At 42.0% G+C, this 27,151-nt stretch overlaps 1 protein-coding gene across 1 annotated transcript; it reads left to right on the top strand.

The window, feature by feature from the left end:
• Positions 1-1,846: 1,846 nt before the first annotated feature.
• On the top strand, positions 1,847-10,735 carry LOC145414532 (roundabout homolog 1-like). The gene is given in 5 exon segments (XM_080284055.1): positions 1,847-1,850; positions 4,594-5,259; positions 6,594-7,810; positions 8,477-8,786; positions 9,723-10,735. Coding segments are annotated over 5 exon segments (3,210 nt in total).
• Positions 10,736-27,151: the final 16,416 nt, after the last annotated feature.

The raw sequence follows: 27,151 nt of genomic DNA, 5'->3' as shown, positions 1-27,151 counted from the left end.
TATAAATGGCGAAATTTATTGTTCTCAGAAGTATTATTATTATTATTATTATTATTCCTTGCACTTTTTTTTTTTTCTCAAATCTTGATATTATGCAAGAAGGTACCCTAGGGTAGCCCAAGTACGGTACTTGTGCTAATATAAATGACCTTGACCTATTTCTGAAGTTCATATACCCATTTTTCGTGCAAAAATTGCTTATTTGTAATTGCAAAATCTCAGACACTAATTGAGATACAGCTATTTGATTGAAAATCCTAGTACTGAAAAGCTTGCTCAGAATTTTGGTTGAATATTTTATCATTTAGCCTAGTGGAAAGTACAGAATTCAAATGTGCTCAGTGTTTACTTTATTGCACATTTTAGGGAAAACCACAAAAACGGTAAAGTTGTAAGTATACAGAAATACAGCTGTGGTCCTTGCTATCTGAAAAATATATAGTTACAGTTAAGCACACAGTTAGTCGATTATTGGGACAAATACAAAATGTAGCCATGCATTCTTTCACATCTCTGCCTTCAGATCTTGTTCATATTACACAAGAAGCTACCTTAGGTTACTCTAAGTACATGTTCCAAATATGAATGACCTTGAACTACTTTTAAAGGTCAGACTTGTTTATGATTCCAAAATTTCAAACCTTATATACCATCATAGTTATGGCAAAGCTTTGTTATTGTGGCTACACAATAAATAGGTAACTAGTTATCATTACTATTCCACCACTTTTCGTCTCCGGTTTTCATCATACTTATTGAGGATATACAGTGCCATGACTCTATGACACTGATACAGTTTCAGTGACCTTGACTTTTTATTGTCACAGGTTCAAAAATGTCCAAAAATTATGAATTTTCAACCTCATTTTACATAAAACTATTACTGATACATGAATATGAATGAAAATCCCGTGATAAAATTGTTTTCCAAATTCTTATAAGGGAAAAATTGGAGGGTCATTCATGCGTGACATTGTATTTCATTCACCTGACTTTTCAATTGCTCTTCCATGCAGGGAAAACCAAAAACATAAATGACTCACTGCTTGACCCTAGAAGTTTTGTTTGGTCCTGGACCTTGTCTGTATACTTTAGGTGGCAGCTTAACCAACGGTTTTTGAGTTTTTACAAAAACCACAAGTTGTGCCCGGTCAACAATATTCTCGTAGGTGATCAGTAACTGTCTCTGACTCCTAGAGTTTTCTAGTTACTACTGATCTCCACCTTCTACCATAGGTGAAGGTCTTTGTTTCCGTCATTATTATTATTATAATCATAATTATAAAAATGATAATAATAATAAACAGTAGTAGTAGTAGTAGTAGTGTCATTGTTATTGTTATTATTATTCCTTTACCTTTCGTCTCCAACTTCCATCATACTTGTTGAGAATGTACAGCACCATGATTTTTTTTTATACTGACCCAGTTTCAGTGACCTTGACCCACTGTTCACGGTAATTGGTCCATAAATGTCCAAAAATCTTGAATTTCAACCTCAGTTTACTTCAACATTATAGATACATGAACTTGGAAGGAAATCCTGTGAAAATATTATTTTGTATGGATAATATATGAAGGATTTTCATCAGTGTCATTACGACATTTCGGACACCCAACTTTTCAACAATTTTCAATTGCTCTTCCATACAGGAAATACTAAAACATAAATGAGGCATTTCTTGGCCCTAGAAGTTTTGTCTGGTCCTGGACGAGGTGTGTATACTTTTTCTTGGCAGTTTGATCAGCGGTTTATAAGTTATTATAAAAGAAAAAAAAAAAAAAAAGCAGTATTCTCATAGGTGGAGATCAGTACCTTCATGGATGCGATCAGGTGTAGGATACGGATGGGTGAGTGCGGCTATCTAAAATGTCCTCTGTCTGGTTTAATTCCTATTTACTTCAGATGATATTACTGAGTTTAATCCTTTCACTCTGGTGGTGTATCTAGCACATGCATTGCAATAACAAATATTTTGGCCTTTATTTTTTTTCTGTGTCGAGGACAAATAAACTAATTAACATGTGTTGTTTACCTTTGTTTATTTCATTTAAAAAATCGCAGTACTTATAACGAGACAGTGGATAGGTAAATAATTATTTTGTTGTTGTTGGCGGTGGTGGCGGTGCTGTCCCATCGGTCATCTGAATGTGAACCCAGTGGACTGCAGAATGACATTACTCTCATCTTGCAGTTCACCGTCTTCCTTTTGAGGGGACATAGAGGGAGTTAAGGGACATTTGTATACGGTATTGAGGCAGTGGTGCCGTCCGATTATGCTGATGCCACAACATGAAGGCATCTTTTCCCAGCAGCTACTAACTATTTAGGTAATGTCCGGTATATCGGTGTATGTGGTACTAATTCCATACGACCATCCTTAATTCCTGCCTAAAAGCTGGGGCGAGGTGAGATCCTGAGACTAAGAGAAATATAAAAAAGATCACCTGGTGAAAAAGGCTCATGCGTCATTCATATACTTTCGTATCATTCACACCTTCCGAATCCTTGCTCCATCTCACAAAGCAACCTATCTTCACAAATTTTATTGCATTTTTCTTTGTGGATGCACTGTACATACGAAATGACCCCATGTTTATAGTGAAGAGTAGAGAGAAAGGGGGAAGAAGATGAAGACTACTTAGGATTAATAGAAGGGTCATTTTGGCAGATAAGGTGTTGTTGAGTGGCAGTCGTAACCTAGAATATGAAACATAGCAATCAAATTTGCATCCAGGTCCCCAGCTGTAGGTTAATGCTTGATGAACGTTGAACAGAGGAAATCAACATAGTCCAATGGATTTGACCGGTCCGAGAAAGAGCAAGGGGAACAGGGAAAGACGAAACTGAAGTGAGGGTGGGGGTGGAGTTTGGCGGATGAGGGAAAGAAAGAAGAGAGGGGTACATAGGTAACTTGGTGTGTGTGTGTGTGTGTGTGTGTGTGTGTGTGTGTGTGTGTGTGTGTGTGTGTGTGTGTGTGTGTGGAGGAGGTGAAGGGGGTTGGGGGTATATATATGAAGTCAAAGAGAGAGGAGTAACAGAAGAGAGTGTTGTGAGATGGCTGGACAAGTTTGAGTGGGTGGGCAACGGGTAAAAGTAACTTACTTTGGTGAGACAGAAGCGAGTCAAAGATAAAGTGAGAGATTCTGGAATAAAGGAGGGTTATGCAAGAGATTATATGGATCGATGGACTAAGTAAAGGGTTCTGTGAAAGATTTTAAATCGAAAGAGGGTTTTTAGAAGGGATAGATAATGTGAAGCACGTGAATATGGATGTTTATACCTGTAGGGTAGAGTCAGGATTCCAAGGGCTTCAATGATAAGTGAATATGAGTGTAGCCCATTTAATTTTGGAATGGAAGAGGGGTAATATAAAGGAATTTAGGGATGTGGATGTAATGAGTATGAGGCAATGGAAGAGATTTTAAGGTGAAAGAGGGCTGTCATAACAAAGATTATAGGAGTGGAAGGACACGATGGAATAAATGAAGACTGACATAAGGAATTTTATGGATTGTTAAACAGAAATAAGTGAAAGCGGGCTGACACGAGTGATTTTAAAGATACGGGAGAGGACGAAGTTAAAGAAATTGAAATGAAGGATTTTGTGGATCAAATGGGTGGATGGTGCGAGGCAGGGATAACAGGAGAGACATTCCCAATGACGAAATTTTACAGACACAGGACAGTGGATGTTTAAGTGAAAACTAGCTCTAAATTGAATGACTTATGAAAATAATCAGTCGAAATCAACGTTATGGTAACCTCTTATACTCGTATGTGCAGTAACCTCGGTAATCTGATGATGCTTTCTTTTTTTTCCCTGCTCATGACCATTTTAGTCCCCTTATGAGAAATGTTTAGAACTGAAGAGGTTAGACACAGCCTTCATTAACCTTTTTAATATGAGATTTACTTCCCAAGTTGAATATAATTGCCCTCGGACTCAAGGTTTTAACACACTGACTGGAAAGGCACCCCGTCTCAACAATGGTATATTCAGGACTGTAGGTTGTGGTGTTCCACTAGTCTGTCTGTCTTCCCTTGACGGAATTGGGCCAATCTCATTGTTTCAGTTGTAACTCAGTGTTGCATAAAATTTGAAGAAAGTTTGTTATAAGGTAGGAATGAGTGTCCTTGGGTACCAGTACTAGACAAACTTACGCTTCAGTCTGACTGGCTGATACGGGATTGACCATTAGATGAGCTGAAAAGAGAGGGATTTTTGCCACCTTTAAAAAAAATTTCTGTGAGAATGCTTTCTCTGTTTTGGTGGATGGAGAAAGCCGTCTTCAATGATGTCCTTGTCATATTCTCAATGGCTAGTGGCTCATATAACAAGTAGGAAGCATGGATTCCAGGCATTCGGCAGTTACCTTATATTCAGAATGTTGGAGCCTTTTTTTTTTCTTCATATCAAGGCTAGTATGGACTATTTGCACTCCCCAGTTCCACTACAAAAGTTAAAAAAACATTAACTGCAGACCTTAAATTGGCAGTGAACACAATGTTTCATTTTATATAGGCCATACACTAGTGTCTAATGGTAGTAAATCAGTTTCCCTAACAATGTCATGCATTCATTTTCCTAAGCCTCCAAGCCAGACCTTACCCCTCCATTGGCAGAAAAAGGAAATGATGATAATGATGGTGATGATGATGATGACATCTTTCGTACAGGTGCACCTCCAGTGATCAAGGAACACCCAAACAACGTGGTGGTGCGACGCAATGATCCTGCCACTCTGAATTGCGCCGCCTCGGGCAGTTCCAGAATCCGATGGTTCCGGGACGGAAAGGAAGTGACCACGTCATCACAGGATCAGCGTTCACACCGGGTGCTTCTGCCCTCAGGTTCATTGTTCTTCCTGCGGGTCACGGCCACCAGGAGGGACAGTGATACGGGAACATATTGGTGTGAGGCCTCAAACAGCTATGGCGCCACACGTTCAAAAAATGCCACACTCACTGTGGCCACACTGGCCTATGATTTCCAGCAGCAGGCTGACTCCTCTATAAAAGTGCTGGTAGGGGAATCCATCACCTTGCCCTGCCGGCCTCCCAAGGGCATTCCACCACCTGAGGTGACCTGGCTCAGGGACGGACACCAGGTCAGCAACTCCAGCCGCATCAGTGTCAACCAGGATGGCGATCTGATAATCACCTGGGCCGTCCAGCAGGACTCGGCCCAATACATATGTCATGCCCACAACGCTGCTGGCACCCGTCAGGCACCGCCATCACACCTCACTGTCATGAGTAAGTTATTTGTTCATGTGTTGATTATCACTTTTCCACCTTAATTATATGGTTATATGCACTAGACTAGGGCAACCAAAAATAGTTACACCATATTTCAAAACCCTTAATAAAATTCTGTATGTTGTGCCCGCAATGTTGGTGGCTCCCATGAGGCTTCTCCAACTCACCCTGCCATCATCAATAAGTAAACAGTTTCAAAAAGAAAACATTTATTATTTTTTTGGTGTCCGGGCGATTTTATTCAGCTTTAGGGAGAGTTTTCAAGCTGGTGGGGTTAGGTATAGCCTACATTAACTTCATCGATAAAAAATATCATTCTGAAGTTGTATAAGATCATTTAGTGGTTGCAAGAACAAAATATACAGTAGACTACATCGTGGGTTTTTATTAGTTGACAGTTGGTTGTGTTTATGATTGCCCATGGATCACATTATTATGACTGCCTAATATATGAGGCCCTGCACGCCACAAGGGGCGAAGCGCCATACCATCTGAAACCTGTTTGTTTCCACCAGCTCCTCCCTCAAACACTACCCTTTGACCGCACAAAGTCGCTTTGCTTCAGACTTTCACCTTTACTGCACTAATTAGAATTAAACAAAGCGACTTTGTGCAGTCGTTGGGTAGTGTTCGAGGAAGCAGCTGGTGGAAAAAAACAGGTTTCAGCTGGCATGGCACTTTGCCCCTTAAGGCGTGCAAGCCCTCATTTCTTTTTTTTTTTCTTCTTTTTTTTTTACTGATTGGTTTGATGTATTATTCCAAAATTTCTATGCTATATAACTATGACAGTAGTAGTAGTAGTAGTAGCAGTAGTAGTTGCAACTCCAGGCGTATCTGTATATGAACCCAGTGAGCTGCACCAATGTTGTCATTGTCTTGCAGTCCACGATCTTCCTTTTAGGAAAAATAGATGGAAATAAGGGACGTTTCTATAACCGGATAGCAGATCTGCTCAGTCATACCAGTGCCACCACGTGAAGGTGTCTCTCCAGCACCCTCCAGCACCATGCTATTATCATGCCTTGTATGTTTAATACCAACGTAGTTACACTATAAAGGTGTTAAATGCAGAAATGATTTGTTAGGTTGCTGTTGTTGTGACTCCAGACTCAGCTGTATGTGAACCCGGTGAACTGCAGGCTGAAGCTGTGGTCATTTTTGGTCCAGCTGATATAAACAGATAACAGAAAACCTAATTTCGCAAGAAAATGTCCCCCTTCTTTGTTTAGTTACTGATTTACCATTATCCATGCTGCATTACCATTGTGGACATGGCAGTATAATCATTGCAATACACAATTATTCTACCATTATACTGTTTATTCTCCCAGCACCCCCGTGGTTTGAGGAGCAGCCATCCAACACGTCAGTGGCGTCAGGTGCTAGCGTGGAGTTGGGTTGCCGGGCAAGGGGCTCTCCCACCCCGACAGTCACTTGGAGGCGGATGGACGGAGGGATGCTGCTGGGAAGAGCCATTATTGAGGACCAGCAATTAGTTCTGCAGGGGGTGACAGTTGCAGACTCTGGTGTGTATGTGTGTGAGGCGGAGAGTGAGGCAGGTGTGGCCACTGCTAGGGCCACACTCACTGTGCTAGGTGCGCCAGTGCTGACCCAGCGACCTCAGCATCTGCAGGTGATTCATGGCAATGAGGCACAACTGCAGTGCCATGTGGAAGGCCAGCCTCAACCCCTCGTGCTCTGGCATCTCCCCACTCTGGACGGGATGGCTGTTCTGCCCCCTGGTCACAGCAGCAGCCACTCCTCAGTGTCTGATGATGGCAGTACTCTCCTGTTGCACCAGCCAGCCACACGGGACATCGGTGCCTACTACTGTTGGGGCATTAACAGTGGTGGTGGGGTGAGTGGGCGAGCAGAAGTGGTGGTGGTAAGAGCACTGCCTCCACCAGTAGTAGGTGTGGGACCCAAGGACATGACAGTGGCCCCTGGAGGAGTGGCCAGGTTCTCATGTGAGGTGGTGAGTGAAGCAGCTCCAACGAATGTCACCTGGTGGTACCAGCCCTCCGCACACCTGCCGTCCCGTCAGCTGAGCCTGCACCCTCACCAGTCTCGGACCTCCCTGCCAAAGAATGGTGCCCTCATTATCAAAGATGTGCAATTTGATGATGCAGGCATATACAGCTGTCATGTAGCGGCAACAACAGGAAGTATACAGCAGGAGGCAGTGCTTAAAGTGGTGGAGGACACAGAGCCAATGGAGTCACCACTACTGCCACCACCACCCAGCAAGCCCCGTATACTGGGCTGGAACCAAACTGCAGTGCAGCTAAGCTGGCTGCCCAACTCCCAGGGCAGCAAGACTGACCACCAGTGGTATGCTGTGGAGTACTGGTGTCAGGGATGGTCCGAGTGGCGGGTGGCTGATACTGTTGTCACACAAGAATCATGTGTTGTCAGTCACCTGTCGCCAGGCCACACCTACACTTTCCTGGTGCGCACTGTCAACAGTCAGGGTGCGTCGTTCCCAAGCCCTTGGTCTGATCCTGTCACCACCAGAGCCAACCCACACCCCACTCTCACTGCAGACCAGGTACTGTATTTATAAACTGATCTACAACGTTGGGTCTGGTTAGTACTTGGATGGGTGACCGCCTGGGAACACCAGATGCTGTTGGCATCCCTACGTGTCAAGTGGGGTTGGTGGAGGATTAGTGCCCCTCCCTGTAAAACAATTAACTCTAAGCCATTGGCCACCCCGTCTGGGATACATGGCGTCTGGCAATGAATGAATGAAAAATGAAAATCTACATTTTGCTCTGTATAAGATTCTTTGAATAAAGGAATGTCTTTGCTTATACAAGCACCAGCCACTTTATTTTAAGTTAATATTAGAGACAGTAATACTACAAAAAGTGTTTTGCCATAATACGTATCTTAAAGAAATTTGTTTAAATGTAAAAACTGTCTAGGACCCTTTATAAATCCAGGGCTCCCAGAAAATTACCCTCTCCAGTCGTCTGTATAGCTGGGACGGCTCAGTCTCCACCTGTAGAGAGCGAAGATAGTTTGGCTGCTACATTAATATACTAATCAACCTTCTTGTCACTGGACAAAAAAGGGGCAGTATAAAGCATGAAAAGGGTTATAGAAGGTAGAAAATTATATGCTGTACACACTGGTCATACTGACTGAGGCATCCCTGCAGTACATATGAATTGGCCTGTGTTATAGGAGAACCACCCTGTGCCTTCCCCAGGTGCGTCAGGTCCAGCGTCGCCTGTCGCGTTCCCTGGTAACTTTAACCAAGGCTACAGCCATAGCAGCAGACAGTGTTATGCTGAGCTGGAGCTTCTTGGAGCCAGTGGAGGATTGGGTTGAGGGGGTGTTTGTGTACTGGATGGCGGAGGGAGGCAGTGTAGAGGTGACTACTGTCCTGGGCACCTCGTCCACCTATCACATCCACAACCTGCACCCCAACACGCCTTACACCTTCTTCATCGTACCCTTCTGGCACAGCATCGAGGGCACGCCGTCGAACTCATACCACCTCACCATGCCTGAGGACGGTAAGTATTCTTGCTAGCACTGAAAAGTTCGTAGCACCTCTACCTTAGAAATCTGTTTTGCATATTGTACCTTTTTATCCTCTTGTACATTTTTAAGGTAAATAGGGTCGATACAAAACTTATGCAAATTATATTTATGAGAATAATTGGTGTAATATGCACGGTAAATTGCTAAGAAAAGGTGTTGACAGCTACAAAGCTTCCAGTGCCAAGTGTATCCTAATATGACCCTAGATTTCTTCCAGTTTCGGTATTATAGGAAAAACAAACATTTTTTCACTATGATGTTCTTTTTCTCTTTGTTGCTACGAGTTTCGTACTTCCCATCTTCTTGTTTCTGGATCCTCCCTGACTCTGTCATTATGAAGGAGAAAAATCACGATGATGGTTATGACTACCATTTGAAGACAGAGTTCAGATTAGGAGAGACTCATCGAATTGGAGGGGTTAGATGTAGCCTTCATAAACTACAACATAAGCCAGCACGTAGTAGTCCTCTATCAGAGACATGTCGGCTGCATTAGCTACTGTATGATAACATTAATTAATTAATGTTGTTTGAGGCTAGTTTTATAAGAAACAGTGTTGAAGTTTCTATGATGACATGGTAGTCAAACTACCATACTGTATTTTACAGTTTACGCCAAGCATCGCAAAGTTGGTGCCTGTGTTGTGTTTCATTGGTCTAAGAGTATACCATGTGTCCCTGGTTCTATGAGTATCATATGTACAGAAACAGTTAATCTGATAGATAAGCAGATATGTACAGGTATGAACTCAGGTAGATAGACTGATAAACGTATAGACAGATATATAAACAGACTGATATGGATAGATAGATAAATTGATAGGGAGAGATAGAAAAAATAGATAACACATCGAGATATATTGTTACAACCAAATCATAATATAAAATGTTCACCCCCGTCTTTTCAGTGCCACGGACTGCGCCAGGTAACGTGCGAGTAACGAGGCAAGAGGAGGGTTCAGTGCTGATCGAGTGGTCGGGCATTAATACTGAGGAGGCGCAGGGGGAGGTGATAGGGTACATGGTCACACTCAGCCACAATGGTAGTCAGGTTACCGAGACAGTTGATGCACCCTACCTGGAAACTCGTGATTTACTGCCTGGACACGTATATATCGTGCGCGTGGCGGCGCTCACAGGTGCTGGAGCGGGACCTTTCAGCGCCCCTGTAGTGGTAGAGGGACATGGGTTGGGCAGGGCGGTGGCAGCAGGGGAGGTGCTGTACGCCCCGACACACTCAGTATGGTTGGCGTACCTACTGATTCCGTTGGTGCTGTTACTGGTGCTTGGTACGGTGTGGTACTTGTGGAGGGTACAGCACAAGGCACCACCAGCCAGCCCACCTCACGCACCTCCACTGTACCAGGACCCTTCCATCAATATGTACAGTGACTTCAAGGTATGGCAGCCGTCTGACAGTGATAAGGATTCCAGCTTATCCTCCTCACGACTCCTCAAGCCGGATCAGATGGTTAATGAGTACACGGAACCAAGGCTACTGCTTCCCAACAACACCGCTGAAGCATACGCCACCACAGACCTGCTGGCCTCATGACCACCACACACGTCCTGCTGCCATCCAAGTGATCAGTCTGCTGAGATGCAGGTCAACTGGGCTGCCATCCTGCCTCCTCCGCCAGCCTCTCCACCGCCTGACCTTGACTTGGGAGAGCCACAGCAGCAAGGGACGCCACCCGGAATGTGCTCCAGGGCCTCCCGGTATGATAATATGGGCGAGGCAGAGCACTACGGGATGCCCTGTGATGCCACCTCGGAACACATGTATGAGTCGTATGCACAGGTCACCTCCTTCGACAGATTCCTCACCTTCAGGAGCCTGCAGCGATGTGGTGATAATAAAGTGCCAGTTGACTGCCACCTTGCTCACCCTGGCCAACCACCACGTAACAACACACCCTAGCAATACCACTGATAAAACATCATATATGCTGTAACGGAAGAACTATACGCCATACTGATATTGGTGTGAATATACAAGTTTTGGCTATACATGAACATTCATAGCAGCGTCAACAGTGCAATGAATTTACAGGAAAAAATATACCCATATGTTGAAACTGATGTGAGTGTGCAACAGTTTCGGCTCAGCGTACTTATTCATATCAAAAGAGGGTCCAGCTCTGGTGGAACTGTTTGTATCTTCACACACACACACACACACACACACACACACACACACACACACACACACAGTTCTTGCGTTTGAATAACAGCACTCTACTGTAAGATCACGATCTATCCACGGTGCTAAGGTACCGTCGTCGAAGGTGATGATAATTTTGCTATTGGCAGTGACAGTTATGTATATGTATGTGTAAAAAAATCTTGTATAATGATCTGTATAATAAACAGTGTGACCTGTTGTGTATAGTGAGCATTCGAGTATGCAGTACTTTGTGTATGGTGGTAGAACTAGTGCACATTGCATATCAATCAAACGGTGAACTCTACGTTTTTTGCTACTTGTTTGTGAGTAGTAGAGTAAAATGTGCGCAATTTGTGTATTTATATCTACCAGGTGCTGAGAGAAGACTCTTTAATAAGTTAACGAAAGGTGTTCGTGGCTGTTCGCTTTATACTCTATATTAATGATTGCAGAGTGATACTTTATTTTTATAATATAAATCCTTAACCATACTCTAGTGATATTAGCAGCCTCACTTGTTAATATGCCCAACCATCCTTAGTAATAACCCCAACCACACCTTATAGCAAAGATTCCAGTTACACTCTAGTGAGATTCTTCTTCGTCTTGAAACCCTTGTAATCCTCTCAGATACACTCTTTAGGAATACTTTTGCGGAATTTGGTAATATTCCCAGACACTTCCTAATATTATTCCCTGACACATCCGAGTATTATTCCCAGTCACAAGTTAATAATACTCCTAACCTCACATTTTAGTAAAACTCCCAGCCACACAAAATAGTATTATCCCCAACCACCCCAACAATATTTTCAGACTAATAGTTCAATCACAACATTGAAATACTATTCTCAGCCACATCCTTGTTGTTAATTTACCTCAGTCCAGTGTCAAAATTCCACTCACACCCTAGGATAGGACTCACAGTGGTATTATGGTTGGCGTAGAAGATTTAATAGCATTTCATTCTTCGTGCTTCGCTTAGCACTTTATACGTTAATATTCGGTTACATTTTAGCTACGTCTTTTTAACATTGCTCAGGTGTCTGTAATAAACGGGGTGAGGTGGTGTAATGTGGATAATACATAACTGAGGAAACAGTTGTTACAAAATCTTCAAAGACACTCAGAATACAAGGCACACACTGCGTTCTTCACTCAGCTTTGTTCCTTATCCTTCAACTTACACGACTCTTTCTCCTCCCTCACTCTGCCCACTAATCTCCCCTCCTTCATTTGCACTATTTGCCCTCCTTCACCCTACATTCCCCCTTCCTTCTCTCCTAACTTACCCTGCCTGTCGGTCATTTTTCCTTCTCTGTACACGTCTCCCTCCCTCCCCTTTCCCTCGCAATAACTTCATTAATGTTCAGCCAATTACAGCCCCTTCATCCTTCAGTACCCCCCCCCCTACCTTACCTTGCAGTAACCCAGTAACTCTTCCATTCCCTCGCGTAGCCTTACTCTCTCCCTGTGTTTACGCGTCCATCAATACTCCCCTCCTACCGTCACCTTATCTCTCATCTTGCACAACTCTTCTTTCTTTTCTCACCCTTTCTTCCCATCTCTCGGCCACACTCCTTATCCCTCTCCCTCCTCCCTCCCTCACTCTCTATCCCTTCTCTTCCTCACCCTCCTCTCTTCTCTCTTCCTCACCTTGATCTTCCCACTTCATTCTTCATTCTTGTCTTCCTCATTATATATCCCTCCTCTCTCCTTCGTTGTATGTCCTCTGCTCCCTCACTTTCTGTCGCTACTCTCCACTAGTATTATAGTACCAAATACCCCCCTCCTACCGCCGCCGTATGTGTTACTAGTCATTTCTACATATTTTATATACGAGTTTATTTTTGTAGTAAAACATGATGAACAATTCTGGATGTTGTTTCCTTCTATGTCCTATTGTTATTAGTATGCATGACTGGACTATTTGAATTTGCTTCTTTGGAGCAAATTCGTGGTTTCTGAAATCTAGTAAATAGTATCTAATTATTTTCATAACACGGAGAAGGTTAACTAAAACACACACACACACACACACACACACACACACACACAGGTGAAAAGGGGGCAAGGGCGAGGCAGGGTGGAAATGGGTTGCGAGACAGGAAAATGTAACAGCGAATTGATATGCATGAAGCAGAGCCATAAGGGTTGCCTGAGCGTGAGGCAGACCAGGACCAATATTTATAGATGAGTATGCTCAAGTTTTAAGTTTTTATAAAAGAACCTTGTATATGCAGGAGCGTACGTTTGTTTTTACTTATGCAGCTAATAAGCACTTTGCAATCAACTCAGAGAAAGCGAAAAAAATACGAAAAGCAAAACTATGTGTAATAACAGGTAGAGAGAGAGAGAGAGAGAGAGAGAGAGAGAGAGAGAGAGAGAGAGAGAGAGAGAGAGAGAGAGAGAGAGAGAGGAAAAGGGAGGGGCTACTGAAAGAGTGGATGACAGAGAATAAAAGAGGGATGAAAGAGGAAGGAAGGGAAGTCGATGAAAGAAGATGGCAGGAATGAGAGAAAGGGAGAGAGAGAGAGAGAGATGTAAGAGATTGAAAGAGGAAGAGGTGAAGTTAAGGAGGAAGGGAAGCGTAAAAGAAGAGTGAGGGGTATGGAGAAAGAGTCGGATGAGAGAGACGGAAATGGATGATGAAGAGAAAGAAATGAGGGAGGGGTGGGGTGAAGGGTAGTAAAAAAAGAAAAAAAAAAAGATCGGGATGAAATAAAAGGAAAGAGAAAAAAAAAAAAGCGAGGGAGAATTGGAGGTGGGGAAGGAAAGGGCAGGCAGGAGAAGGAGGTTGCGATGAGGAGGAAAGGGGAGGTAGTCATAGGTGGGTGGGTCACAGCGTGAGAGAGCAAAACAGGCTCAGCGGGAAGGAAGCATGTATTAGGGAATCAGACGGGACCCCCGCTGTATTATTGCCAGACAGAATAAAATGACATGTAACGGTGGCGGTGATGGTGTTATGTGGAACAGGAAAAGCACATATGAATAGAATTACGATTTCAATATAATTATCCGTGTATTCGTACATACGTATGTGCAGAAAATTGCATACAAATATTGTATATGATATCTATAATACCAATACTCCTTAGAAATATTAAACTACAATTCTTAGAAAATGAGGAGCGGATGGTTTTCCAGTTTCATATTTTCATTGGATAATTGAATAAACATGTGTATGGAAATAGATCTGTGGTGCCGGTGGGGACGCCTTCATGCTGTGCAGCGATACAATCAGGTGGGTCAAATGAGTAGTCATACAAATGTCCCAAATCTACTTCCCTGTCCCCAGAACGGAGGAGGATGAACTACAGGAAAAGGGTAACTTAAATTTGCTTTTCACTGGGTTCACTTTTAAGACAAGTCTGGGGCAACAAATAAAGTAAAAAATGGATTTTACATAGCATAGGATGAATCGATCTTCCCGTATGTCCAATTATGAATATGCATAAACTGTATAGACAATAGCACATCTAACATCATACGTCACAGCACATCATAGCACGTTAACCTTCGGAACACAGCAATCCAGACTTCAATTGTCACATTATTGTTAACAGCACAGCACAACACAGTACAGCATGACACAACACAGGTGAGTAGGAAGCAGAGTGTAGCAAGAGTTATGGTTCAACTATTGCACAGCATAGCACAGCGCAGACAGGGAAGGACAGAAGAAAAGAAGGGAGTGACGCAAGAGTTAAGGTCCCGAGTATTTAGGAAACTCTAACAGCACAGAACAGATCAACATAGCACAGCATAGTATGGCAAGCTACTGCACCAGGCGTGGCGAGAAGAACAGAGTGGGGTAAGAGTTATCGCCTCACATAATATACACATCACTGGGGAAACAGAAACATTGAACACCACATGGCAGAACAGCTAGGGTTAACCTAAAATGATTTTTCACAGCACAATACAACTCATCTGATACAGGTTCCCATTACAACAACCTTCATAACACAGCAGTCCTGAATTTTCTTAATATTTTTGTTACGGAACAGAGAAAGATAATGTACACTTTAAGTGAGAATACTAAAAAAATCAGTACTGTCCCGTAAAGTTCCAGGTTCAAAACAAAGAGTTAGGTAAAATTACAAGTTAAAGTTTAATGCTCAAACTAACAACAAAACATTCAGGACTCATAAGGATAATGTAATGGCAAATAAACAGGTCAAATATATGGTCAACTGCAATAGCCTCCGTTAACACGAAATTAGCGAGAGTAAATTTATCTAAGTCAGCCCTGATAAAATGAAAATACACCAGGTAATGCTCAGTTAATGCAAGATAAATTATTACAGATACAAACTATTATAAAAAATGACTGACACAAAACCCAACACCAATCCAAAAACCTCACTAGGCCTAAGAATTAACCTTATGCTACACAGTACAAGAAAAAATACAACAGTTATACTCAAATTACACACAGCTGCTAGATGTTTGGAGATTTCTTGAGCACTCACAATAATAATAACTGTAGAGGGGAGGACAGAGATGTGAACAAAATGAGGAGCAGATCTAAGTGGCAATGATGCAGAGACTGAGCTCATTATATAGGGGCCAGCAGAGCTTGATACAACTTGTCAGAAGGACGCGCAAATGAAGCCATGGGGACAAAGAGTTGACAATCCCGCACTCAACAACAGAAATGACGACTTACTCTACTATAACGGTAGAAGGGGGGAACTGAGGCAGAACACGCTCGTGATCAAACATGCAGCATACTGTGCATTAAAATTACACAAAGGATGATGAAATCATAGGCTATGTAACACCTCCCCACAAAGAAAAAAGAAATTTACAAAGGAAATTTCTTATTACTCTAAAACAATCTGTATATGGCATTACAGACCATGCAAAGGTCTTTCCTAATGTTACAAAACATGAGATCTCCCTAGCACGTTCAGTCATAGGTACTTGCCAGTATCCCTTCAACAAATCAAACCCACTTATGCACCTAGCCTTTCCGATCCTGTCTATGCAATCTTCCACGCGAGGGAGAGGGTAAGTGTCTGTTTTGGTGATCTGATTAACACGTCTGTAGTCAATGCAAAGCCTCTGTGACCCACCTGGCTTAAGGACTGGAGTGACAGGAGAACTCCACTCGCTCTGACAGGGCTCAATCATCTTGTGGTCCAACAGGTAGCCAAGCTCCTTCTCGATGAGAGGAACTTTCACTGGGTTCACACGGTAAGGAGGCAGTTTAATTGGCTTTGCGTCTCCAACCTCGACATCATGCATCAACACAGTAGTTCTTCCTGGAGTGGCACGGAACACTTGCGGGTACTCCTGCAGTAATGCCGAAAACTCCTGCCTTTCCTCGGGAGCTAGATGAGAAAGCTTAGTCTGGAGATCATTCATGATATCAGGATTCTTCCCCAAACTATCACTCAGGCTCATACTGCATGGGAGAGCTTCACTTGCAGACTCGGGTGGAACAGCTACAGTGCAGACTGGATTATTTTCATCCCGCCTGTGATATAACTTTAGCATGTTGATGTGACATAGTTGCTTGCTCTTTCTACAATCTGGTATGGCGATGTCATAGTTGACATCACTTAGTTTCTTCTCCACGAAATAAGGACCACTAAACTTGGCTTGAAGAGGTTGCCCATGCACCGGTAGCAGAATCAAAGTCTGACTCCTGGCTGAAAGTGGCGTAACCTGGACTTCTTATCATACCAAGTCTTCATCTTCTCCTGAGCAACTCCTAAATTCTCTCTCGCCAGTTGTAAAGCAGTGGACAGCCGTTCTTTGAACTTCATCACATACTCCAGGAGGTTGACGTCATCTTCCTCCGACAGCCAGCATTCCTTGAGTAACTTAAGGGGTCCTCTTACTTCATGGCCAAACAGTAGTTCAAAAGGTGAGAAGCCCAGTGATTCATTTGGAGATTCTCTTGCAGCAAACACAACGAATGGAAGACCTTTATCCCAGTCTTTCTGATGTTCCAAACAGTATTTCTTGAGCATCGATTTGAGTGTTTGATGATATCTCTCCAACGCTTCTTGGGTCTGGGGATGGTAAGCTGAAGACGTGATCTGGGTGATGCCCAACTCTTTCAGAGACTGCTTGAAAACGTTTGACATGAAATTACTTCCCTGGTCTGACTGTACCTCCTTGGGCAGACCAAACTTTGTGAAGAACCCTAGCATTTCCTTAACCACGTTCTTTGCTGAGATGTTTCTAAGTGGAATGGCTTCAGGATAACGAGTAGCCATATCAATCATGGTCCACACATAAGAAAATCCTGAAGAAGTCTTAGGAAGAGGGCCCACAATATCCACCAACACACGGGTGAAAGGCGCCTCAAAAGGAGGAATGGGAACTAGAGGTGCAACCTTTTCGGTCTGATTACACTTCCCCACAACTTGACAGGTGTGACAAGACTTACAATACCAGGAAACATCCCTGAAGATACCTGGCCAGTAGAAGTGTTTCAAAATGCGTGCCACAGTCTTCCTCACTCCAAGGTGTCCTGCCAAACTGGAATCATGAGCCACTCTAATGATATCCTGCATACAAACACGAGGGATGACAACTTGATGTACAACCTCCCATTCACAGTCGGCTGATGCTGTTGGGGGTCTCCACTTCCTCATAAGTACTCCTGACTTTACATAATAACAAGTAGAAGCACCGGCTGACTCTTCTTCACTGTAAGCAGAGTTAGCTAGACCTTTCAACTCAGGGTCAGCAACCTGCAACTCAACCAACTCTTGACGAGACAAATTATCAACACTACGGGGTACTGCCTCATCTGGTGAGTGGTCCAAATTAGCAAGAAAAGTGTCAGCTAGGATAACATCATCATCATCATTATCCTCTAAATCACCAGTAACTTTAGACTTAGCCCCAGTGACAGCACATGCAGGGAACACATCAGGGACATCACAATCCTGGGCCGCAGCCACTGGCTCACTAGACAACTGAGGAGCTGGACACACTTGACTTCCACCAATATCATTTCCAAGTAAGAAAGTTGCACCTGACATTGGGAGTGTCTCAACCAACCCAACCATAACGGAACCATTAACAAAACCAGACTCTAAATTCACTCTGCACAGAGGGACAGAGAAGTAATTATTCCCTACACCTTGTAGGATTACAGTTTCATCAGAGGAATTAGCTTTAGAGCCTAGAACACTGGTCAGCATAAGGGATTGGCAAGCACCTGTATCACGATATATTTTAACTGATTTCCTGTCATTACTGTCCAGAGGACTGACAAAACCATCAGACAGGAAATTAGCACATGAACTCTTGAGAGTGTCACCCACGTTACTGCTCAAAAGAGGAGCTCCATCATGAGAATTTAAGTTACCCCTCAAAGCAGGTTCAGTTAACTCAGTTAAAGAATTCTGGGAACTCTGAAGAGTGGACACTAGACCAATTGACTGAATATTTAAAGACTCCTTTTTGTTCACATCACGCTGTCTCCTGAAACATCTCTCCGTAGTATGACCAAGCTTACAACAATAAGTACATTTACTTTTCTGAAATCTAGAGGTGAAGCTGGTATTTACTTCCTGAGAAACATCATCCTTATTCTCTTTCCTGTTACCTGTACTTTGAGTAGAGGCAATGAACTTACTCTCAGCTTTCCCTTTTTCTTTAGAATATCTCTTGTGAGTGAGAACATACTCATCAGCTAAAACTGCAGCATCAGACAAATTATCTATTCTTTTCTCATCAAGATATAGGCTTACATCTTTATAAATACACCTTTTGAAGTCCTCCAGCAAAATCATCTGCTTAAACTTGTCAAAATCAGAATCCACATTCTAAGAATTTAACCACTGCTCTAACAAATCTTCTTTGATTTTTGCATACTCAACATGGGATTGCTTATCTTGCTTGTAAGTTGTCCTAAATTTTACTCTATAAGCTTCAGGAACAAGCTCATAGGCCTTAAGAATCAAGCTCTTAACTACATCATAATTATCAGACTGATCCTGAGGCAAAGATGCATAAGTTACTTGAGCTTTACCGGTGAGAACAGTTTGAAGGAGTACTGGCCAATACTCCTTAGGCCAATTAAAACCTGTAGCTACCCTCTCAAACAACTGAAAATACTTTGTTAAATCAGATTCATTAAAAGGAGGGACAAGTTTAACATTTTTAGCCACATCAAAATCATCAGAGCTAGATGATCCAGTTCCACCTTGTTTCATGCGATACTCATGGTCTGCCTGAATCCTAGCAATTTCAACTTGTGCCTCAGCCTCCTTAGCTTTTGCCTGAAATTCAGCCTCCTTAGCTTTTGCCTGAAATTCAGCATCCTTAGCCTGTGCTTGAAATTCAGCTTCCTTCACACGAGCCTCCTGCAGGGCTAGCTGTAACTTAGCTAATTCAATCTGCGTTTGCTCATTTGGAGGAGTTACATTGAACAAACTTTCATTAATCATGTCAACAATTTGATCTTTAGAATGATGAGAGCGAACAGCAATTCCCAATTGTTGAGCAACAAGCTTAAGTTCATTCTTTGTTCTGTTTTCTACATCACACACTGTTTGCACATTTGACAAAAAATCTTTGGCTTCATCAAGTGTAGTAATAGTAGACATCATGAATAAGTAACAGTCACAAAATATCAAACAATATCCTTATGATAATATCCTGAATATCCTGATAAGAGGTCGCCAAATTTATGTTACGGAACAGAGAAAGATAATGTACACTTTAAGTGAGAATACTAAAAAAAATCACTACTGTCCCGTAAAGTTCCAGGTTCAAAACAAAGAGTTAGGTAAAATCACAAGTTAAAGTTTAATGCTCAAACTAACAACAAAACATTCAGGACTCATAAGGATAATGTAATGGCAAATAAACAGGTCAAATATATGGTCAACTGCAATAGCCTCCGTTAACACGAAATTAGCGAGAGTAAATTTATCTAAGTCAGCCCTGATAAAATGAAAATACACCGGGTAATGCTCAGTTAATGCAAGATAAATTATTACAGATACAAACTATTATAAAAAATGACTGACACAAAACCCAACACCAATCCAAAAACCTCACTAGGCCTAAGAATTAACCTTATGCTACACAGTACAAGAAAAAATACAACAGTTATACTCAAATTACACACAGCTGCTAGATGTTTGGAGATTTCTTGAGCACTCACAATAATAATAACTGTAGAGGGGAGGACAGAGATGTGAACAAAATGAGGAGCAGATCTAAGTGGCAATGATGCAGAGACTGAGCTCATTATATAGGGGCCAGCAGAGCTTGATACAACTTGTAAGAAGGACGCGCAAATGAAGCCATGGGGACAAAGAGTTGACAATCCCGCACTCAACAACAGAAATGACGACTTACTCTACTATAACGGTAGAAGGGGGGAACTGAGGCAGAACACGCTCGTGATCAAACATGCAGCATACTGTGCGTTAAAATTACACAAAGGATGATGAAATCATAGGCTATGTAACACTTTTCATAGCACAGCACAGCAAAGCACAGGTGGGGAAGGAGGCTTAGAATGACACACAACTTGCTGTATATCTGTTGTTATGTGGCTGAGGCAATAAAAAGAGAAAGATTAAACAACACAGTACAACACAACACCAGTGATGAGGCAAGAAAAGAGTGACGCATATGGTCCCATCGACTTACACATGACTGAGACAACATAAAATGGAAGATAACACCACACCATTCCACACCACATCATAACACTGCACACATGAGGAGTGACGAACGGAGTCAGCTAAGAGGTATGCTCCAAATATTTCCTGGTTACTGAGGTAACATAAAGAGGAAAATGTAACACCGCAAAGCACAGCATAACACAGTACAGAATAACATAGATGAAGAAGTGAGCGAGGCAAAAGTCAGGTTCCCAGCTATATCCACGTGATTGATGCAACATAAAGAGGAAGATGTAACACCACACAGCACAGTGCAACATAGCCCAGCTTAAAACAACACACGAGAGGAATGAAGATCATAGTATGCCAGGATATATAGCCTTGATTTCTTACACGTGACTCTTCCAACGTAAAGAGGAAGATTTACCATGTGGCGTCGCACCATATGGTCGTCATATTTAATGTGTCGGCCTGCTGAACCTGTGATATTAGCGTCAAGATTACTTATTTTTATTATATCTGGTTATATTTTCAGCTCTGTTATTGGTACTATCTTTTGTTGTTGTTCTTGCTGTTGTTGTTTATGCCTGTCCTATCCACCGGATTATTCAAGATGAAAGCATACAAGTTATACAACATAACGACTGCACTTTTTTTTTTTTTTTTTACTGTTAATTATTTTTAATGCATTTTTTTCTATTCCCACTATTTATTGTGTATTTGTCTGTCTGACTATCCAGTTACCTTCTCAAGTTCGTTAGCTGGCTGAGGATATGTTCCCAGAGCCAAGATTACCTTTGTGTGTGTGTGTGTGTGTGTGTGTGTGTGTGTGTGTGTGTGTGTGTGTTTGTGTTCTCTCAGCTGACCTGTTTATCTGTCTGTTTGTCTGTATGTTCCCAGAGTCAAGATTACTACCCCTGCCTTAGAGGTGATTACACCTTGTTTACCTTTTTACCTTTGTTTGTGCATCTATTACTTAATCGAAATGATTAGCATGGAAGGGGCGAAGAAGCCAGTTTTAAAGAACTAAGTTATGCTCAAATGTTTAATAATTAAGCGAAGCTTTCTACCACCAACTGGTAAAAGCGGTAAAGGCGAAAGCTACCATCCATTAAAGTAAATTATTTTATTAAAGTAAAATTACGCTACATTTCAATGATTATATATTTTTTCTTAGGTATCTGTACTTATATATATATATATATATATATATATATATATATATAATAGCCATCTACACACACACACACACACACACACACACACACACACACACACATATATATATATACCGGTATAGAGAGAGAGAGAGAGAGAGAGAGAGAGAGAGGTGTGTGTACTTTATTATATACTCATAAGGAAACCTGCAGGCTGTTTGAAAAATGAGATGACTTGGCAAAAATTTGGATTTTTTTTTTTGAATCAGCATGTGAACTTCTAAAGAAAAATTTTCAAACCCCATATGTTGCAAATTAGCCATTATTATCAAAGTTACAACAAAATTTAAACTCTTTCGACCCATTCGACCCATTTCCTTTCAATTCGTTCCTTTGGTGATTTTGCCCCTTCAGTACTGAACACCTACAGTATTCTGTCTCTCTACCTATAAAACTTGCGAGTTCCTTTAAATTTTTATAACTTAATGATTTACTTTTCTGATTTTTTAATCGCTTTACTTGCCACCGTACTATTCTCTGCCAACGTACGTATTTATGCAGCTATCAATTTACTTACCTAGCTAACTAGTCCCGTTGAAGGCTTGAAGCAGTCACGATTACTGTTTGGAGTTTATTTTTAATTATCTTTTACTGCTCATTATTTTTGTATAACTACAGTATATACCCAACTGTCAGTGTTATTTGTGGTCAGTTTTGTCTGTGGTCCAGGACTCTGAGAGGCTTAATACTTTTACGGTTTCTTTTTGTGAGTGCATAAAGTATTTTTTTTTTTTTTCACAGCATTGTTCTTCTTCTTCTTCTTCTTCTCTCTCTCTCTCTCTCTCTCTCTCTCTCTCTCTCTCTCTCTCTCTCTCTCAACATTCAACGTCGTCTCCCCCTCAAGTACCACTCTCCCTTTCTTTTTGCACTTAAGTTCCTCAACCTCATTTTCTTCTCCGACACTGCATCGATTTCAGTGCTTTCTCCCCCTCTTTTCCTTAACCCTTATCCTCCAGCTCGTAATTCAGGTTAATCTAGGGGATAACGGTGGATTAAGGAGAGCGAGGGAAGGAGGAAGAAATTTCATTGGTGAGATATGGAGACAGAGAGCATGGCGTCAGGATTGTAAGTGGCAATGGAGATTTCGCAAAAGCTCTCCCTTATACATGAATTTTGAACACTGCAGCTCAGTATCTTCGTGTATGTTACTGGTGTAAACTTCAACGTTATTAAGGCAATATATGTAGTATAATACCGAATAAATCGCTAAAGGGAGAGGTGCTTAGAAGCCTATAATGCCACCTAGAATTTCGGCCCTGAGACTGTTTAGGGGCCCCTTCCACAGCCGACTTGTCTGCCTCCCAGCCCAAAGAATCCCCAGCATGGTAAGCTTCACTAGGAGGTACGGAAATTATTAAGGAACCCACCGAAATACTAATGTAAATGATTTGTTGGCTTGACAAAACCTTTTAAAATGTGACTGCGGAAGAAGCAGGAGTGAAGGTTTCGCTGGTTAGTATCTTAATAGAATGCATCGAGTGTGGAGGAGGCCTTGTTAATATGTATGAGAGAATGATTGGAAAAAAGCAGGAGAGGGAAAAGCAAGAACAAGATGAACTGAAGAAGGCCGGAGAGTATGTGGGGGAGAGGTGTCGAGGAAATCTGGGGTTTGATGCTGAGTACGGACAGAAATGCATGAATTTCCTCTTCGGCGAAACCACTAATGGCAGGCTTCAGCCAACAGGAAATTGTAATATGGTAAAGAAAATGAAATAAATAAGAATTAGAACACGGCCTGTCTTCATCAGCTTTCTCTAGCTTAACTAGTGTATAATCTTCCATGTTTACTCTCTTGCCGGCCCCATACTACCATAAAAACGAAAACGAATGTGAAGATAAAAAATATGGTCAAACAGTCCGATTTTCTTTTAATAATTCATGTCTTTTGCGGTAACTTCTGCCATTACATTCTTTTACAATGTTATATGGATATAGATCTGCTAGGGTATGAGAGTAAGATTATGAGAATAGGGTAAAGTAATATCACTACTGAGAATTTTGTTTTTTCCCTAGTGGAAGAATTTCGAGTCTGAGCTGTGGTGCGACTGCGAATTCTACAAGTGGTCTAAAGTTTACCAATGAAATATGACGGCTCCAGGAGCGCAGGGAAGCGTCCAACCCCAAACTGACCTGAACTATGGTAGTCTAGCCTCGGGTTCTGGTTCTCCAGTGCATAAGAGACGTAACATGAAACTGAGATTTTTTTTTTTTTTTATTAGAAAGAAGAAATAGAAGACTGAAACACCTCTGACTTATTAATCAAAAGGACGCCAAAATCAAGATACATTAATTTCAGTATACGTGGCCTCATAAATCATAACATTTCACATTCTGGAGGTCACAGGTGAGAGGAAAGACAGAGGGAAAAGAAAGACATTGGAATACATTACGCCCATTGGCAAGGGGACCGTATTTTTACTCATTCTTGTTGTTTTCACACGTTTTAACTCAGTTTAGGACTTACCCCTTGGGGAGAAGAAATTAATCCAAACTATATCAAACCCCTTCAATTTTAATAGTCTATCCCAAGATGAATAAAATCGTCAGAAAATTACAAGCGGAAAAATATCTGTTGTTTGCTGGAAGGGGTTGGCACTGATGTTTATACGAACTTAATGACAGTAAACTAGGAGCAATGATAACATTTGAGAGGTTCTTCTATCCCTATTTTATCAGCATTATTGTTGTTGCTGTTGTTGTTGTTGTTGTTGTTACTCCAGGCCCACCAAATCGTGAACTCAGAAGAATGCTAGATAAAGGTTCCCTTGTGCAGTCTACAATATTCCATTCGGGGGATAGTGAGGAAATTGCGGGACGATTGTATAACCAGACAGAAAAGCCGACCGGTTATATCAGTGCCACCGTACGAAGGCGTCTGTGTCTAGCACATCAATCAGTGTAATTTACATAAACAAAAACAACTGGCCGTGTTTATAGCAAGAGAGAAGAGAAGACAGATAAATTCTGCCAATCAACTTGGACGGCCATTTTTCTTGGAGTGTGTACGTGTGATTCGTTAGTGCTAATTGGCTTCATTAAGGGTTCAGTTATCAGTTAGATGGGTGTAAGGGTGTGTTTACAAGGCTGGGCCCCGGTGTGATATGGGCGGCGCTACACTGAGTCCACATAATGACTCCACTAATTTGTTTACCTTTACCGCCCCATGCTGACCAGACGCTGACCTGATGCTGACAAGGCAGGAGTAGGATGGCTGGTGCTCTCACGATATTAGTCACTGAGAAGTGAAAAAATGTAGAGTTAATAAACTGTATAGTATTCTCTTTTTTTTCTTGTTGATGGTGCTAGGGAGGGAGGGAGGTCTTCACGTGGTGGCGTCAATATTGCCAGAGTGGGGAGGTTTACGGTTATACAAAAGTCCCTCATCTCCCTTCCCATCCTTCAAAAAAGAGGAACGGGAACTGCAGGAAAAGATCAACCTCAGTTCGAAGTCCATTTGGTTCATGTTCAAACGAGCCAGGGATAAAAACAACAGCAACAACAACAACATTCATAATATTACTAGACAATCTCAGGTTAGGCAGACCCTCCCAGAGCACTAGCCATTGTTATCGAGTTTGTTTACGTAGTCTTTGTCCTGAACTGGATGCATTACTCCTCTATTACTGAACTGTTAGGAAATAAGAGAACCAACCCTAATTAATACGTAACTTGTTTTCTGGTCAAAAATATAAGAAAAACAAAGGCCAGTGTGAAAGGTTTATGCAGCATATTTTCTCCTTTAAGATTCCAGCTTCATATAACGTTTTTTTTCCCTCAGTTATCCAGGCTAATGGTTCCCGCCTACGAAGGGTGACGCGCGGGTCCCTGCTTTTGGCGTCCGGTGTGGAAGAAAATAAATAGCTCGAGGCATCTACGAAAGCACTTCAAGCAGATTCTATGGTTCTTTCCTATTTCAAGAGGAAGGTTTGCTTATCTGAAAAAAAAAAAAAAAAAAAACTCTTATTTGAGGGTCTAGGCAACTGAGCGAGAGAGCCAAAAGAATATTTGTGGACAAGTAGGTCATGTCAGAGTTAGAATAAATATAGTTAGGAATGTACAGTGACTGGAGGTTAAGTCGTAGCCCAGTCTCACACTTACTGGTGTTTCTCCTTACCACCACGCGTACATGAAGCAAGCTGGTGTGTTGTGGGAGGATAAGTCGTTGCTGAACAGGGAGAGGAGAACTTGGAGGTCCTTCTGTATAGCAGTCGAGAGGCAGAGCGCCCCAGTCGGAGTGACGGTCTAGCCCCCCACATAGGATGAAGCCCTCAAAACGCTACTGGAGGTTTGTTAATCATGCCATCAACTGTACTGGCTTAGTCCCTGGTCCCTACACTTCTAAAGGATTTGTAGTTACCTTTCTTACAGTGCCACCATATAAAGTGTAATTAGCGGCAACAGGTTTAATAAATGTTGTTGTTGTTATTGCCCAAGGCTCCATGATTTGTAGAATTCCGGTCATTCAGCCGGTAGGTTCCAGAGATCTTTGGCTGGGGTTTCGCTGAACAATTTTCAGGTGTGTGAGACTGGGATGCCCCAAGGTAATATTGTGTTATTGTATGTAAGAAGGCATTTCAGCATGTGGATTAAATAATGTGTTTGTTGTGAAAAGCAATGTTTTTTCATCACCATCATTCAGTCCCTAATTGCCCCACCAGGAACTTAAGGGCCCGGGGTGTGAGCACTCAGTCCAGATATTTAAGGAGAGTGTAACCAGTCGCTCATTCCTGAGTGGCATCATGTGAGCAATATACCCAAATCATCTCTCGAATTCAATTTTGGACACCTCTGGGTTCACATGCAGTTGGAGAGTCTTAATCCACTAGACCACATCGTTCAGAGAGAATTAAATATAAGATCTCAACCCCCTAGGCCATCTTCACACTAAAAAGTTAAACATAAAACATTAACCCATTAGACCTCCATCGTAGCGAATGAGATAATAAAAGGTCTTTGCCCTCCAAATCACCATCGTACTAAAGGAGTTAAATATACAGATGACTGCGTAGCGCCAGAACAGGAAGTCTGTGTAGATGATGTTAACCTGAAGACTAAGGGAGTAAATGCACTGCGGAGACAAGAGAGTGAAGGAAGAAGTCGAATACAGTCCGAGTACCTCATTAAACGTCATTTTGCTGTTACTCGACGATTTCATTTAGGTAAGGAGAGCACCGTAGAAAAGGAAGGCTAATAGAGATTATTGTTGTTCTGTACTCTCCTCTCCCCTTCACCCCTCCCTACCACACCCTCCTTCTCTTACCAGTTGCCCTGCCATATATAAACACATATATTCCCTTCCTATTCAAATGTGAAAAGAATCCATGTCGGCCCGAAACTGCGAT

The sequence above is a fragment of the Coenobita brevimanus genome, chromosome 13 (genome assembly GCF_032717465.1).
Source record: "Coenobita brevimanus isolate Jiangsu-jjx chromosome 13, ASM3271746v2, whole genome shotgun sequence".
Taxonomy (NCBI): Eukaryota; Metazoa; Arthropoda; class Malacostraca; order Decapoda; family Coenobitidae; genus Coenobita; species Coenobita brevimanus.
This window is presented reverse-complemented; position numbering and strand designations above follow the sequence as displayed.